General features: G+C 51.3%; 1 protein-coding gene across 3 annotated transcripts in view; it reads right to left on the bottom strand.

Annotated features, from left to right (window-relative positions):
* Nucleotides 1–858: 858 nt before the first annotated feature.
* The window catches only part of SPACA9 (sperm acrosome associated 9), a 128,561-nt gene continuing 114,439 nt past the window's right edge, over nucleotides 859–14,980 (bottom strand). The window contains exons 4-5 of one of the 3 annotated variants that reach the window (XM_069609317.1): nucleotides 8,132–8,420; nucleotides 859–927 (exon numbers count right to left, since the gene is read on the bottom strand). In XM_069609317.1, the coding sequence (XP_069465418.1) occupies nucleotides 922–927; nucleotides 8,132–8,420 (295 nt within the window). In that variant the 3' untranslated portion in view covers nucleotides 859–921. Of the gene's footprint in view, nucleotides 8,421–14,980 lie in introns of all 3 variants that reach the window. The other 2 variants (XM_069609315.1, XM_069609316.1) reach the window with 2 other exon arrangements.

The raw sequence follows: 14,980 nt of genomic DNA, 5'->3' as shown, positions 1-14,980 counted from the left end.
AAAAACCATAAGACTCTCAAATAGCTCATGCATTGTTACTATTGTGTTACTATTGTAAGGGGAGGTGCTACTCTTTCCCTGGTGGTCTCGGTATACACTTTATTTTCCTTCTGTAAAGGTTTCTTAAAGATGGACTGTATTGTAAGGGTATTTTTATTCAGTGAATCTGCTGTGTGGGCTCACCTTCGTTGTGTCTTTATGTAGGACTAGCTGTAGTCCTCCACCCGGCTGAGAGTGAAGCCAGGGTTCAGCCACCCTAGCAGAGGTAGGAATAACTTACTCCTCACTAGAGATTGTTTTTTTTCCAAGGTCCCAGTAGAGGACACTTGAAAAATCTCCCTAACCATACCCAAAACAATATGCAATAACGTGTTATTTATTATAATGTATATAGTGCTTTTATCTAAAGTGCTTCACATAAAACATATTTACACACATGACAATACCAGTGTATTGCGCCCACGCCCGGTGGGAACCAGACAGTGGTCAGAAGGAAAACTGTGTGACATTTACACACAAGAAAATGGAAGAAGGCGTATGTCTGAGAGGGGGAAAGGTCAGAGTATGCCCTGCCCCCTTTACAGGTAACAAGAGGCACAGGATGTAGGACCGCCTTTTATCCTATGACCTTTTGAGGCTGGATCCCCCACAGGCTAAACAAGGGGGTCTTCAGCCTCCTCAGTCAGGAACCTGTACAGAGGGACACATTTGCTTGTGCTGCACAGGAAAACTCACTGGGGCGTCAGGCTGCTGATTGGCTGGTGCAGTGGGCGGAGTCCCACTTCAGCCACTCACTGCACCGGGGCGTGAGTTCCGCCTGTAAGGAGGAAAGAACAGAACCACAGAACACACAGGGCATGAGGGTGCAGATGCTTTTATTCAGGAGGAGGTCTTCTGTTTCGGAGAAGGAGGCACTCTGAGCTAAATCTGCCGGGAAGGGAAACACAACATGAACAGGGCTGCCACGAGCCACTTGCAGCATCTTAAAAGTGCACTATTACATATAGGACTGTACCATGGCGCAGCAAAGAGGAGGGAACCGGGGTAGTGGCACTGTACCATGGCATATTGCACACGGGGCGAGAGGGGGGGGAAAACCTAGCACATTAGACAGTAGTGCCTGTCATATAGCACGTGGGGGGGAGTCGAAGCATGTTCAACCGCGTATGCAGCAATACAGAGCAGTGGAGTAACTTTGCCGAAAATGTTGGGGGGGGACATGACATCTGATGAAAAGATGCCTCATTCAAATGAATGGGGACAAAATGGTGTGCCATGAAAGTTCGGGGGGACAAACACCCCTGTCCCCCCCTAAAATTACGGCCATGATACAGAGCTGACACGTCTTACATCATTGGCTGCTGGACTGCACCCAACGCAGTTATTGGGGAGGAAACATGGCATGGTAACCAGTGCTGTGGAATTGTGCTGAGGGGTGTAAGGGGGTTACTGTACATGAAAATCTACCAAGTGAGGGGGGGTCTGGGTGTGTCACACAGTACTACATGCGTGATTGTACCACAGTATTCAGAAATGTGATGACATCTGAGAATGCCTCGTAGCACTACATGCAGGATTGTGCACAGGTAAACAGCACAGCATGAGGGATTGTAGGGGGAAACTGAGCCTGTAACACAGCACACCATGTGGGATTGTAGCAGGGAACTGAGCCTGTCACACAGCACAGCATGCAGGAGTGTAGGAGGGAACTGAGTCTGTCACACAACACAGCATTTTAGATTGTAGGAGGGAACTGAGCCTGTCGCACAGCACAGCATTTGGGATTGTAGGAGGGAACTGAGCCTGTCACACAACACAGCATGTGGGGTTGTAGGAAGCAACTGAGCCTGTCACACAGCACAGCATTTGGGATTGTAGGAGGGAACTGAGCCTGTCACACAGCACAGCATTGAGGATTGTAGGAAGCTACTGAGCCTGTCACACAGCACAGCATTTCGGATTGTAGGAGGGAACTGACCCTGCCACACAGTACAGCATTTCGGATTGTAGGAGGGGACTGAGCCTGTCACACAGCACCGCATGTGGGCTTGTACCAGGGTATGTAGAAGTCACACAGCACAGCATTTGTGATTGTACCAGGGTATGTAGAAGTGAGGAGGATCTGGGCATGTCACATGTGCACTGGGATTGAAATACAGGTTACGGTATAAAGGTAGGTGTCTGAACACATTTACAGAATGTCAATTGGCATTACATTAAGGGAGGGAACAGATGCTTACAATTCACTTTACAGTACACATTATCATACAAACACAGTACTTGATTTTAGACGCGGTACATGGTTCAATGGAAGAGAACAGCATTATATTACAGCATTCATAGTCTAGAACCGCTAGGGTCCAGGGTGGAGCAGCTGGAGTCTACAGTCTATCCAGTTACTGGAGATGGTGGCTAGGGTCCAGGGTAGAGCAGCTGGCGTCTCCAGACTGGGTATCCAGTTACTGGAGATGGCGGCTAGGGTCCATGGTAGAGCAGCTGGTGTCTCCAGTCTATCCAGTTACTGGCGATGGTGGCTAGGGTCTAGGGTAGAGCAGCTGGAGTCTCCAGACTGTCTATGCAGTTACTGGAGATGGCGGCTAGGGTCCAGGGTAGAGCAGCTGGAGTCTCCAGACAGTCTGTCCGGTTACTGGAGATGGCGGCTAGGGTCCAGGGTAGAGCAGCTGGAGTCTCCAGACTGTCTATCCGGTTACTGGAGATGGCGGCTTGGGTCCAGGGTAGAGCAGCTGGAGTCTCCAGACTGTCTATCCGGTTACTGGAGAGGGCGGCTAGGGTCCAGGGTAGAGCAGCTGGAGTCTCCAGACTGTCTATCCGGTTACTGGAGAGGGCGGCTAGGGTCCAGGGTAGAGCAGCTGGAGTCTCCAGACTGTCTATCCGGTTACTGGAGAGGGCGGCTAGGGTCCAGGGTAGAGCAGCTGGAGTCTCCAGACTGTCTATCCGGTTACTGGAGAGGGCGGCTAGGGTCCAGGGTAGAGCAGCTGGAGTCTCCAGACTGTCTATCCGGTTACTGGAGAGGGCGGCTAGGGTCCAGGGTAGAGCAGCCGGAGTCTCCAGACTGTCTATCCGGTTACTGGAGAGGGCGGCTAGGGTCCAGGGTAGAGCAGCCGGAGTCTCCAGACTGTCTATCCGGTTACTGGAGAGGGCGGCTCGGGTCCAGGGTAGAGCAGCCGGAGTCTCCAGACTGTCTATCCGGTTACTGGAGAGGGCGGCTCGGGTCCAGGGTAGAGCAGCCGGAGTCTCCAGACTGTCTATCCGGTTACTGGAGAGGGCGGCTAGGGTCCAGGGTAGAGCAGCCGGAGTCTCCAGACTGTCTATCCGGTTACTGGAGAGGGCGGCTAGGGTCCAGGGTAGAGCAGCCGGAGTCTCCAGACAGTCTATGCGGTTACTGGAGAGGGCGGATAGGGTCCAGGGTAGAGCAGCCGGAGTCTCCAGACAGTCCATCCGGTTACTGGAGATGGCGGCTAGGGTCCAGGGTAGAGCAGCCGGAGTCTCCAGACAGTCCATCCGGTTACTGGAGATGGCGGCTAGGGTCCAGGGTAGAGCAGCCGGAGTCTCCAGACTGTCCATCCAGTTACTGGAGAGGGCGGCTAGGGTCCAGGGTAGAGCAGCCGGAGTCTCCAGACTGTCCATCCAGTTACTGGAGATGGCGGCTAGGGTCCAGGGTAGAGCAGCCGGAGTCTCCAGACTGTCCATCCAGTTACTGGAGAGGGCGGCTAGGGTCCAGGGTAGAGCAGCCGGAGTCTCCAGACTGTCCATCCAGTTACTGGAGAGGGCGGCTAGGGTCCAGGGTAGAGCAGCTGCAGACAGTTTATCCAGTCACTGGAGACGGCACAGGGTGGCAATTCCATCTATTTCGAATTGGGTCACAGTTTTAAACTTCCAGGCCAGGCACTGAAGTGTGCTAGTTACAATAAAGAGTGTCCTCTACAGGTGGCCAGAAAAGAAGCTCTGGCGCCAGGAAGTGTTACACTGATGGCAGATAGTGCATATCATGGTGCTGCTGATGCACTGTAATGGTATTACCAATATATAGCACAGAACACAAACCAAATGGCCCCTCGCCGCTTAAACCATCAATGTTGTAATCACAAATCTCATTTGCTCATGCTCCAACAGATGAAAGGCTGAGCAAGCCCTGCTGCGATTCGAAACTATGGCCTGCAAGTTGCACGCAGATCTCTGTAGCGACTGCTCAACCCACCAAGCTATCTTGCTGCTGATAAGACAGCGGGTCAAACAATGGGTTAATGGAAGCCCTTGGACTCGGGACTGGAACAAGGATTGTTGCCTCCAAAGACAAGGGTACAATGTGATGTCTTTAGATCCAGTGCAGTGCCCCCTGGTGCCCCTCTACTGTGCTTGCGGTGGGTTGTGCATGTCTTGCATAGATCTGGGTGCAACCAGCGTGCTGTGGGATTGAATCCTTCCCGGGTGACAGCATCCTGTGCAGTGCCCCCTGGTGCCCCTGTACTGTGCTTGTGGTGGGTTGTGCATGTCTTGCATGAATCTGGGTGCAACCAGCGCGCTGTGGGAGTCAATCCTTCCCGGGTGACAGCATCCTGTGCATTGCCCCCTGGTGCCCCTCTAGTGTGCTTGCGGTGGGTTGTGCATGTCTTGCATGAATCTGGGTGCAACCAGCGCGCTGTGGGATTGAATCATTCCCGTCTGACAGCATCCAGTGCAGCGCCCCCTGGTGCCCCTCTACTGTGCTTGCGGTGGGTTGTGCATGTCTTGCATAGATCTGGGTGCAACCAGCGTGCTGTGGGATTGAATCCTTCCCGGGTGACAGCATCCTGTGCAGTGCCCCCTGGTGCCCCTGTACTGTGCTTGCGGTGGGTTGTGCATGTCTTGCATGAATCTGGGTGCAACCAGCGCGCTGCGGGAGTCAATCCTTCCCGGGTGACAGCATCCTGTGCAGTGCCCCCTGGTGCCCCTCTAGTGTGCTTGCGGTGGGTTGTGCATGTCTTGCATGAATCTGGGTGCAACCAGCACGCTGTGGGATTGAATCATTCCCGTCTGACAGCATCCAGTGCAGTGCCCCCTGGTGCCCCCTGGTGCCCCTGTACTGTGCTTGTGGTGGGTTGTGCATGTCTTGCATGAATCTGGGTGCAACCAGCGCGCTGTGGGAGTCAATCCTTCCCGGGTGACAGCATCCTGTGCAGTGCCCCCTGGTGCCCCTCTAGTGTGCTTGCGGTGGGTTGTGCATGTCTTGCATGAATCTGGGTGCAACCAGCACGCTGTGGGATTGAATCATTCCCGTCTGACAGCATCCAGTGCAGCGCCCCCTGGTGCCCCTCTACTGTGCTTGCGGTGGGTTGTGCATGTCTTGCATAGATCTGGGTGCAACCAGCGTGCTGTGGGATTGAATCCTTCCCGGGTGACAGCATCCTGTGCAGTGCCCCCTGGTGCCCCTGTACTGTGCTTGCGGTGGGTTGTGCATGTCTTGCATGAATCTGGGTGCAACCAGCGCGCTGCGGGAGTCAATCCTTCCCGGGTGACAGCATCCTGTGCAGTGCCCCCTGGTGCCCCTCTAGTGTGCTTGCGGTGGGTTGTGCATGTCTTGCATGAATCTGGGTGCAACCAGCACGCTGTGGGATTGAATCATTCCCGTCTGACAGCATCCAGTGCAGTGCCCCCTGGTGCCTCTCTACTGTGCTTGCGGTGGGTTGTGCATGTCTTGCATGAATCTGGGTGCAACCAGCGCGCTGTGGGATTGAATCATTCCCGTCTGACAGCATCCAGTGCTTTGCCCCTCTAGTGTGCTTGCGGTGGGTTGTGCATGTCTTGCATAGATCTGGGTGCAACCAGCGCGCTGTGGGATTGAATCCTTCCCGGCTGACAGCATCCTGTGCAGTGCCCCCTGGTGCCGCTCTAGTGTGCTTGCGGTGGGTTGTGCATGTCTTGTATGGATCTGGGTGCAACCAGCGCGCTGTGGGATTGAATCCTTCCCGGCTGACAGCATCCTGTGCAGTGCCCCCCTGGTGCCCCTCTAGTGTGCTTGCGGTGGGTTGTGCATGTCTTGTATGGATCTGGGTGCAACCAGCGCGCTGTGGGATTGAATCCTTCCCGGCTGACAGCATCCTGTGCAGTGCCCCCCTGGTGCCCCTCTCGTGTGCTTGCGGTGGGTTGTGCATGTCTTGCATGGATCTGGGTGCAACCAGCGCGCTGTGGGATTGAATCCTTCCCGGCTGACAGCATCCTGTGCAGTGCCCCCTGGTGCCGCTCTAGTGTGCTTGCGGTGGGTTGTGCATGTCTTGCATGGATCTGGGTGCAACCAGCGCGCTGTGGGATTGAATCCTTCCCGGCTGACAGCATCCTGTGCAGTGCCCCCTGGTGCCGCTCTAGTGTGCTTGCGGTGGGTTGTGCATGTCTTGCATGGATCTGGGTGCAACCAGCGCACTGTGGGATTGAATCCTTCCCGTCTGACAGCATCAACTCATTTTGTTTTTAAACATCCAAACTATTGCAAGTCTCTTTACCAAAAAGAACAGAACACTGGGCCTGGTTATGAGCTTTGCAGTGCTGTAAAAAAGTGGAGGAAATTGTGCTAATGCCACTTAGTTTGACGGTAATGGACTAACTACCACTCTTACTGTACTGTCCAAATGTGAGGTAAAGTGGAGGATGTACCAGCAAGAGAAATCTTCCACTTTACCTCCAAAAATCGGCAGATTTGCCTGAGTGATATTACACTACTATACCGCTCCGGTTATTACCGCCCTTGCTAAATCTGCCAAAAATATACCGCTCCGGTTATTACCGCCCTTGCTAAATCTGCCAAAAATCCTCATGGAGTGCTATCGACTCTAAAAATGGGAATTTACACCACCCCTCGTAATAGCGTAGAAATGCCGCAGGACCAAGTGGCGGTAACAGTAAACTAGTCTGTCGGTAAATTGGTGGATTTACCGCCAGAACTGTGTTCTGTCAAAGCAGTGATATATACAGTATACTCATATATATATATATATTTATATATATATCTATCATGAATGCAAATGGCATTTACACATTTTACACAACACACGAAATTGCTACTTAAATAGTAAGTGCTGTTACTTAAATCAATTCTACTCATTTTATCGACCTCATAAGGATAGACAATGCGGAAATGAAGCAGTTGGGATACACACTTCTGACCTGTAGGGTGCACACAGGCCTCTGCAGAAGGCACGCAGGGCCCTGGGCTGCCTACATTGGGCTTACACACTACATTCAGTGCACAGTGAGGCAGAAGCTTGTGTGCTGGCTAGGGGGCACTGCCACATTAAGGGGGGGGGTTGATTGATTTGCCTAGCCCCAGCTGGTGATTACTGGTGCCCCCACGCCCCCTCCACCTGTGACCAGGCCAGGAGAGATGATCAGTGGCACTAGGGGAGAGCCGAGTACAGAAGGTGACCAGAGGTGGTCCGGTGCTGGCCTCCTCCATATGATCGCATGCTGTGCCAAGCTACGCATTGGTGTCCCACCCAAATGCCACAAAAAGGCTTCCTAACCACTGGCAGGCCCTCTGGCAGCTTTCCGTGCCATCCTCTTTCCTCATCTGGGTACATTAGAGAAGGCGACCAGCCATGTGCAGACCCCTCTTAACTAGGCCTCCAAGGGGATCAGCCCAGCCCAAGCTCCTGACTGCATCCCCCACTGCAACCCCCAGACCTGGCTTGAGCAGAAAAGGTACCCACATCTGATCACACCCTTCCTCATTTAGGGCGATCCGCCAGAAGCTGATGGGTGGAGATGCTTACTCCAAGGCTGTGTAACCACTGGGAACCCCTCTAGGTAGCATTCAAGTCCATCATTGTTTAGTGTGCTGTGCCATACCAGAAGGGGTCCAACCATATGTAAATCAGATTTCATTATGCCCCCAAAAGGAATAGCCCACCCTAAACACAGAGCTGGCACAGTATGCATAGCAATGGAAGAGCCCAGGGCCGAAGATCCTCGGGTGCCGGTTCACGAGTAACCTTTGACCTTTCATGGGCACTCGACTATATAATTCACTGTGGTCCCTAAAACTGCCCTTATTGACTCAGGGAGGGTGAGGCCTGTGGCATCAGAACTTGCTGTAGCGCCCATTGGGCTTCCAGGCCGGGCGGGTGGGGCGTTTCCTCACCCCGCACGTGCCACCATGAGGCTGGCTGTTTTCGTCTTGGATGGTCACAGTGGTTTGTGCGGCATTGTTGTGGCAGCCCCCCGGCGTAGGCACTGCCGCTTTCCTTGGCACAGGGCAGGTTCCGTTACTGTTGGTCTTCTCGAGGCGGGGCGTGGCTTTGGGCTTCTCCAGGGTGGCGATGCCCAGCTTCAGGTTGTCCAGGACTAAGGGAATGATGCTGACGATGCCCCCATAGAAGTTCTTGGACTCGTTGATGCTCAGGTGGTTCACCTCGTCATGGGGGAATCTGCTGGGGAAGAAAGAGGGGCAAGACATGTTCAGACACTTGGCAAATGCATGGTCACGCTAAGCAGTGGGTAGCAGAAGCTATGCAAGAAGGGGGTGTCTCTTACCATGCAGTCACTGACCAAAGAACTGAGGTTTCCCCGGACTGCACTAAGTGCCCAAAGAACTGGGGTTTCCCCAGACTGCACCAACTGCCCAAAGAACTGAGGTTTCCCTAGACTGCACCAACTGCACAAAGAACAGGGGTTTCCCCAGACTGCACCAACTGCCCAAAGAACTGAGGTTTCCCCGGACTGCACCAACTGCCCAAAGAACTGAGGTTTCCCTAGACTGCACCAACTGCCCAAAGAACAGTGGTTTCCCTGGACTGCAACAACTGCCCAAAGAACTGAGATTTCCCCGGACTGCACCAACTGTCCAAAGAACTGGGGTTTCCCCAGACTGCACCAACTGCCCAAAGAAATGGGGTTTCCCCAGACTGCACCAACTGCCCAAAGAACTGAGGTTTCCCTGGACAGCCCAAAGAACGGGGGTTCCCCCAGACTGCACCAACTGCCCAAAGAACTGGGGTTTCCCAGGACTGCACCAACTACCCAAAGTAGTTGTTCCAACAGGGACTAGGGCACTGACCTAGAATGGGTTCATACCGGTAACAAGGCACCGATCTAAACCATATTGCAACAGGCACTAGCTTAGGCCACAGCATAGGTCTATAGTGTGTTCCATCAGGGGCCATAGCACAGACAGAGTGTGTTTCATAAGGGGCAAAAGCATAGACCTAGAGTGTATTCCACCAGGGGCCACAATATAGACCTAGGGGCCACAATATAGACCCAGAGCATGTTGTTCAATGGGGGCCACAGCTTAAACCTAGACTGTGTTCCAACAGGAGTCGCACTATAGACCTGGACTGTGTTGTTCAACAGGGGCCACAGCTTAGAGGGTGTGTTCCAACTGGGGTCACATCATAGACCTAAAGTGTTTTCAGCAGGGGCCCACAATATAGACCTATAGTGTGTTCCAAAAGGGGCCACAGCTTAAACCTAGAGTGTGTTCCAACTGGAGGCAAAATATAGACCCAGAATGTGTTCCGACAGGGGCCACAGCTTAGACCTAGACTATGTTCTAATAGGAGCCACGCTATAGACCTTGACTTTGTTGTTCAACGGGGGCCACAGCTTAGAAGGTGTGTTCCAACTAGGGTCACATCATAGACCTAAAGTGTTTTTAGCAGGGGCCCACAATATAGACCTATAGTGTGTTCAACGGAGGCCACAGCTTAAACCTAGAGTGTGTTCCGACAGGGGCCACAGCTTAGACTGTGTTCCAACAGCAGCTACAACATAGATCCAGAGTGTGTTCCAACAGGGACCACAATATAGACCTAGAGTGTGTTGTTCATCGGGGGCCACAGCTTAGACCTAGCGTGTGTTCCAACAGAGGCCACAATATAGACCTAGAGTGTGTTGCTCCAACAGGGGCTACAATATAGACCTAGAGTGTGTTGCTCCAACAGGGGCTACAATATAGACCTAGAGTGTGTTGCTCCAACATGGGCCAGAGCACAGGTAGTTGTAGAACGTGTTGCAACAGTGAACAAAGCACAATGTAGCTGATTTTCAAGAGACTCTTGACCATATCTTTGCTGCATTCCAGTATGGGAGTAAGAGGGCTGCGAGTGGGTTGCCAATAGGGTTGAGACATGGGTCTATTTTTACAGGGTTTACATTTAGAGTAAGTTGGTGCAAGCTTCAAGAAGGCTTATTGCTTGTCTGCATGGTGCTGCTACATGCTCTCAGGCTACACAGATTGCTCCCCATAGCCACACGCAGGGAGCTGCACCACCCGGCCAGTAGGGTGATGCGCCCGCCTGGACACACCTACACCCACATAGCACTTCCACCCTTGGCTGCACATCATGGCCATCACAATACTTAACATGATCAGCAGGCCCTCAACCTTACATAGCCTCAGATTAGCCCCCTCTACATATCCACACCCTGCAACACTAACCAACCCCGTAACCAGCAACCACTGCCACCACATACAACCTCAACACACCCTGCTCAGAAACTCTAACTTGTCATCCAGAACCAAACCACTCAGCGATATCACCACAAACAGACCTTACATCTTGCGCAGGAACTCTCTCCCCACTCTGAGAACCAATCCGAGTTACACTAGCCTCAGGAATCCCCATGTCACAAACTCTCCTTCTGACTCCCACACGCATCCCCATCACATCCTAGGCACTCTCACCAACGCCAGGTCTCTCTCAGCACACGCTCTTAACATTGCTGACATAATCACAGCTCACAAACTGGACTTCTTGCCATAACGAATCCTGGCTGCATGCAGCCGGTGGCCCTGCCCTATCCATTGCTGTTCCTGATAATGACTCCATCTGCAGAAGGGACAGACTGACAGTCAAAGGTGGATGCGTCACCATCATCGCCAAAACCTCACTGAATATGAGAGAAACTCCCACGTCCACTCCTTTCACCACTGGGGAACTCCTTTCAGTAAAAATATCTCTGCATGCAACTGCCACCATTAACATTCTTCTGGTTTACAGACCCCCTGGGCCTGCACCAGCATTTGAAAACGATGTTACCCAAATCCTCCCGTCTAACTCCAAACCCAAATCTCAAACCATCATAATGGGTGACTTCAACCTAGGCTTCCGTGACCCTTCAGACAAATACGCCCTATCATTAGCTAACACCATGACAGCCCTCGGGCTGTCACACAGGATTCACAATCCCACACATGTCAAAGGCCGTATTCTTGACTGGCTCGCAGACATCAATTGCAAAGCCACAATTTCATCCAATTCTCCATGCCCCTGGTCGACCATCATCTTATTACCTTCACCATCGACACATTAACCAACAAGACCGACTCCCCCTCATCCCCCCAATTGGCACCAGCCACCCCCACCAGAAACAAATGAAACATAATGGTGGAAAACCTGCTACCATTACTACAACCCCTCCTATCAAACCAACGCAAGGACAACCCTGACCCAACCACATTGACTAAAAACTATAATGACATCAGGCTAGCTGCTATTGACCAACTGGCCCCGCTGGCCATTCGTAAAGCCAAACAACCCACTCACCTGAACGGATGGTTCACCCCCACACTAAATGCCCACAGGAAAGAAAAAAGAGAGGCTGAAGAACTATGGAAGAAGTTGCCATCAGAATCTAATAAATCAGCCTTCCTCAAAACTGCGCGAGAATACAAAACTGTAGTTCTCCAAACCAAAAGCGCACTATACAATGACAGAATAACCAATCCAATTCGAAATCAAAGGAATTATTTTCTATACTCTGAGAGCTAGAGACCCCTATTCCTCCAATGGATAACTGCAACAAAAATGTGAGTTGGTGTCTGGACATTCAGAATGCCCTACTAGACAAAATCACTCGACTCCAATCTAAAATCTCAGCTAAAAAGAAAACACTAGTACAGCCTACAGCTTTAGTAAATAGTCAACCAATAACCACTAATAAACCGGCAACACCCCAATTCGAATTCACCAAGGTCACTAATTCGGAAGTGCTACGGATCATCTCCTCCTTAAAACCCTCCAGATGCCAAGGGAATCCTTGCCCACCTCAAGGACTGCGCTTCGCAACTCACTACGTTTATCACTAACCTCATCAATGCATCCTTCGACAACAACTGTGACCCCAAGGACCTAAAAAATCCCTGGGTTCTAACTCTATAAAAAAAAAATACTGGCTCGACCCCAACAGCCCCACAAACTAACGGGCCATCACTACCGTACCTTTCTTACTAGAAATCTTAGACCGAGTGGCATACCTCCAAATTCAAAAATACCTAGAAGAAAACAACATATTGGGACTCGGACAATCCAGTTTCCGACCCAGATATCGGACTGAAACGGCTCTCCTAGATTTATAAATCTAAATGGACGATCTGAAGGAGAAAGGGAAACTTGCCCTGGTCCTACTAGTAGACCTCTCGGCTGCCTTTGATTTGGTGGACCACAACATCTTTTACAACTACCTCTCCACAGCCGCACAATTGTCACCCAATGCCATTCTACGGATTAAATCCTTTCTCTCAGAGAGAACTATGAAGACCTTCTCACCTAAGGCAGAAGCATCACCCACTCCAGTTACCTGCGGAAAACAACAAGGTTCATGTGTGGCTCCCACTTTGTATAATATATTTACAAAGCCGCTGTTTGACCGCCTTCATGGACTGGGCGTCTTGTATACCAACTGCGCAGACGACACCCAGGTCCTCATACCTATGACTGGAGACCACACCACCTATAGCACCACTCTCAACGCCGTCTATGAAACCATACAGGGTGGGATGCACATCACGGTTTGTGCCTGAATGACGTGAAGACAGAGTTGCTCCTCGTAGGCTCTCAACGCAGGCTTGCCAAACTTAGTTCGGCATTTCAATCCTTCAACATTGATGGCAACATCATCTCAGTCTCCAGCCATGTCAAAACATTAGGTTTCTGCCTAGATTCCTCTCTCACTCTAGCGAAACAAGTGAACGCCACTGCCTCAGCCACTTCATACACCTGCAAGCTGATCAACGCCTGCAGGCCCTTCCTCTCGCCCGACAGCTGCATCACGCTGGCAAGAGTACTAGTGCTAACCAGACTTGACTACTGCAACGCAATATACACCGGTACTTCAATATACAACATGAACAAACTATAGGTCCTTCCAAACAATGCCATCAGTGCAGCACTCAACATTCCGAGATCCATACACATCTGAGAAACCAGACTCAAACTCCACTGGCTGTCCATTCAAGAACGAATCTGATTTAAAACGTTCACATTGACAAAGTGCCTCCACCGGGTAGCCCCTGCCTACCTAGCCAACAAAATAGCTAAAACCCAATCAATCCGACACACCAGAGCAGCCTACAAACACCTTGTGGTCACACCAAAATTCAAGATCCAAAAAGCAGGCGGCAGCAGCTTCCCCGCGATGGCGAGTAAACTTTGGAATTAACTTCCCACTCATCTCAGAGCCCAGGATTCCTTCTGGATCTTTCGCAAACAGCTTAAAACACACCTCTTCACACACCAACTGCACAACCAACAATAGTCACTAATCCAACGAGCAAACTCTCACTACCACTAGACTTCTGCAGAAGTGATAGGCCTGAAATGTAAATGCAAAATGTAACTCTTCAAATATGTAAATATGAGTGTAGGACCGTAACCTCTGTAACAAGTGCAATCTTCTCATGTAAGCAACCACTTAGACCTCTGCCTAAGCGATAGGCCTGAAATGCAAATGTAAAATGTAACTATGCAAATAGGAGTGCATGATTTTAACCTTCTGCAACAATTGTAATTTTTCTCATGTAAGCAAGAGCACAGATGCCTTGGGGCTTGGCACGCTATACAAGCAACAATAATAAATAAATAGTGACATGGGTTAGTAGCCTTTTCCTTCCAGGGATTTGAGAGGGGTGACAAGCTTGAGAGTACTGCTCAGGCCCCACGCTTTAAGGAGGCATGGCATTGGTTGGAGTAATGGGGTGAGGCGATTACTGCAGAATTTGGAGTGGACGAGACTGGATACTGAATGGCAAACTAGGTTCTCGAATTGCCTCTACAGATGGCCTGTGTAGTTGCAGTGGGTTTTGCCCTTTCGGGGCAGACTACATTTTGGGTTTCAAATTCCATTTCCAATGAGCAGTTAAGCATACCATGAAACTATTGAAAGTATTAAATTAACAGGTTTCCCGGTGTGGCTGGGATTATTAATGATGGGGTGTGCTTGCTCGTGAGACATCCAAAAGCTTCCCTTTGTTTGCTTGTCTCTGGCAGATAGTCCAGGCGACTACCAGAAACTGCTCTCTGTTTGCTTGTCTCTGGCAGACAGTCCCTGAGACCTCCAGAAGCTGCCCTCTGTTTGCTCGTCTCTGGTAGACAATCCCTGAGACCGCCAGAAGCTGCTCTCTGTTTGCCCCTCTCTGGCAGACAATCCCTGAGACCGCCAGAAGCTGCCCTCTGTTTGCCCCTCTCTGGCAGACAATCCCTGCGACAGCCGGGAAGCTGCCCTCTAGTTGCTTTTCTCTGGCAGACAGTCCCTGAGAGCTCCAGAAGCTGCCCTTTGTTTGCTCATCTCTGGCAGACCGTCCCTGAGAGCCCCAGAAGCTGCCCTCTGTTTGTGGAGTGGACGAGACTGGATACTGAATGGCAAACTAGGTTCTCAAATTGCCTCTACAGATGGCCTGTGTAGTTGCAGTGGGTTTTGCCCTTTCGGGGCAGACTACATTTTGGATTTCAGCTTCCATTTCCAATGAGCAGTTAAGCATACCATGAAACTATTGAAAGTATTAAATTAACAGGTTTCCCGGTGTGGCTGGGATTATAAATGATGGGGTGTGCTTGCTCGTGAGACATCCAGAAGCTTCCCTCTGTTTGCTCGTCTCTGGCAGACAGTCCCTGCGACAGCCAGAAGCTGCCCTCTGTTTGCTCGTCTCTGGCAGACAGTCCAGGCGACCGCCAGAAGCTGCCCTCTGTTTGCTCGTCTCTGGCAGACAATC

The sequence above is a fragment of the Ambystoma mexicanum genome, chromosome 8 (assembly GCF_040938575.1).
Source record: "Ambystoma mexicanum isolate Mex_15411 chromosome 8, UKY_AmexF1_1, whole genome shotgun sequence".
NCBI classification, from domain to species: domain Eukaryota; kingdom Metazoa; phylum Chordata; class Amphibia; order Caudata; family Ambystomatidae; genus Ambystoma; species Ambystoma mexicanum.
The sequence above is the reverse complement of the archived record's forward strand: the minus strand, read 5'-3'. Positions and strand labels throughout refer to the sequence as shown.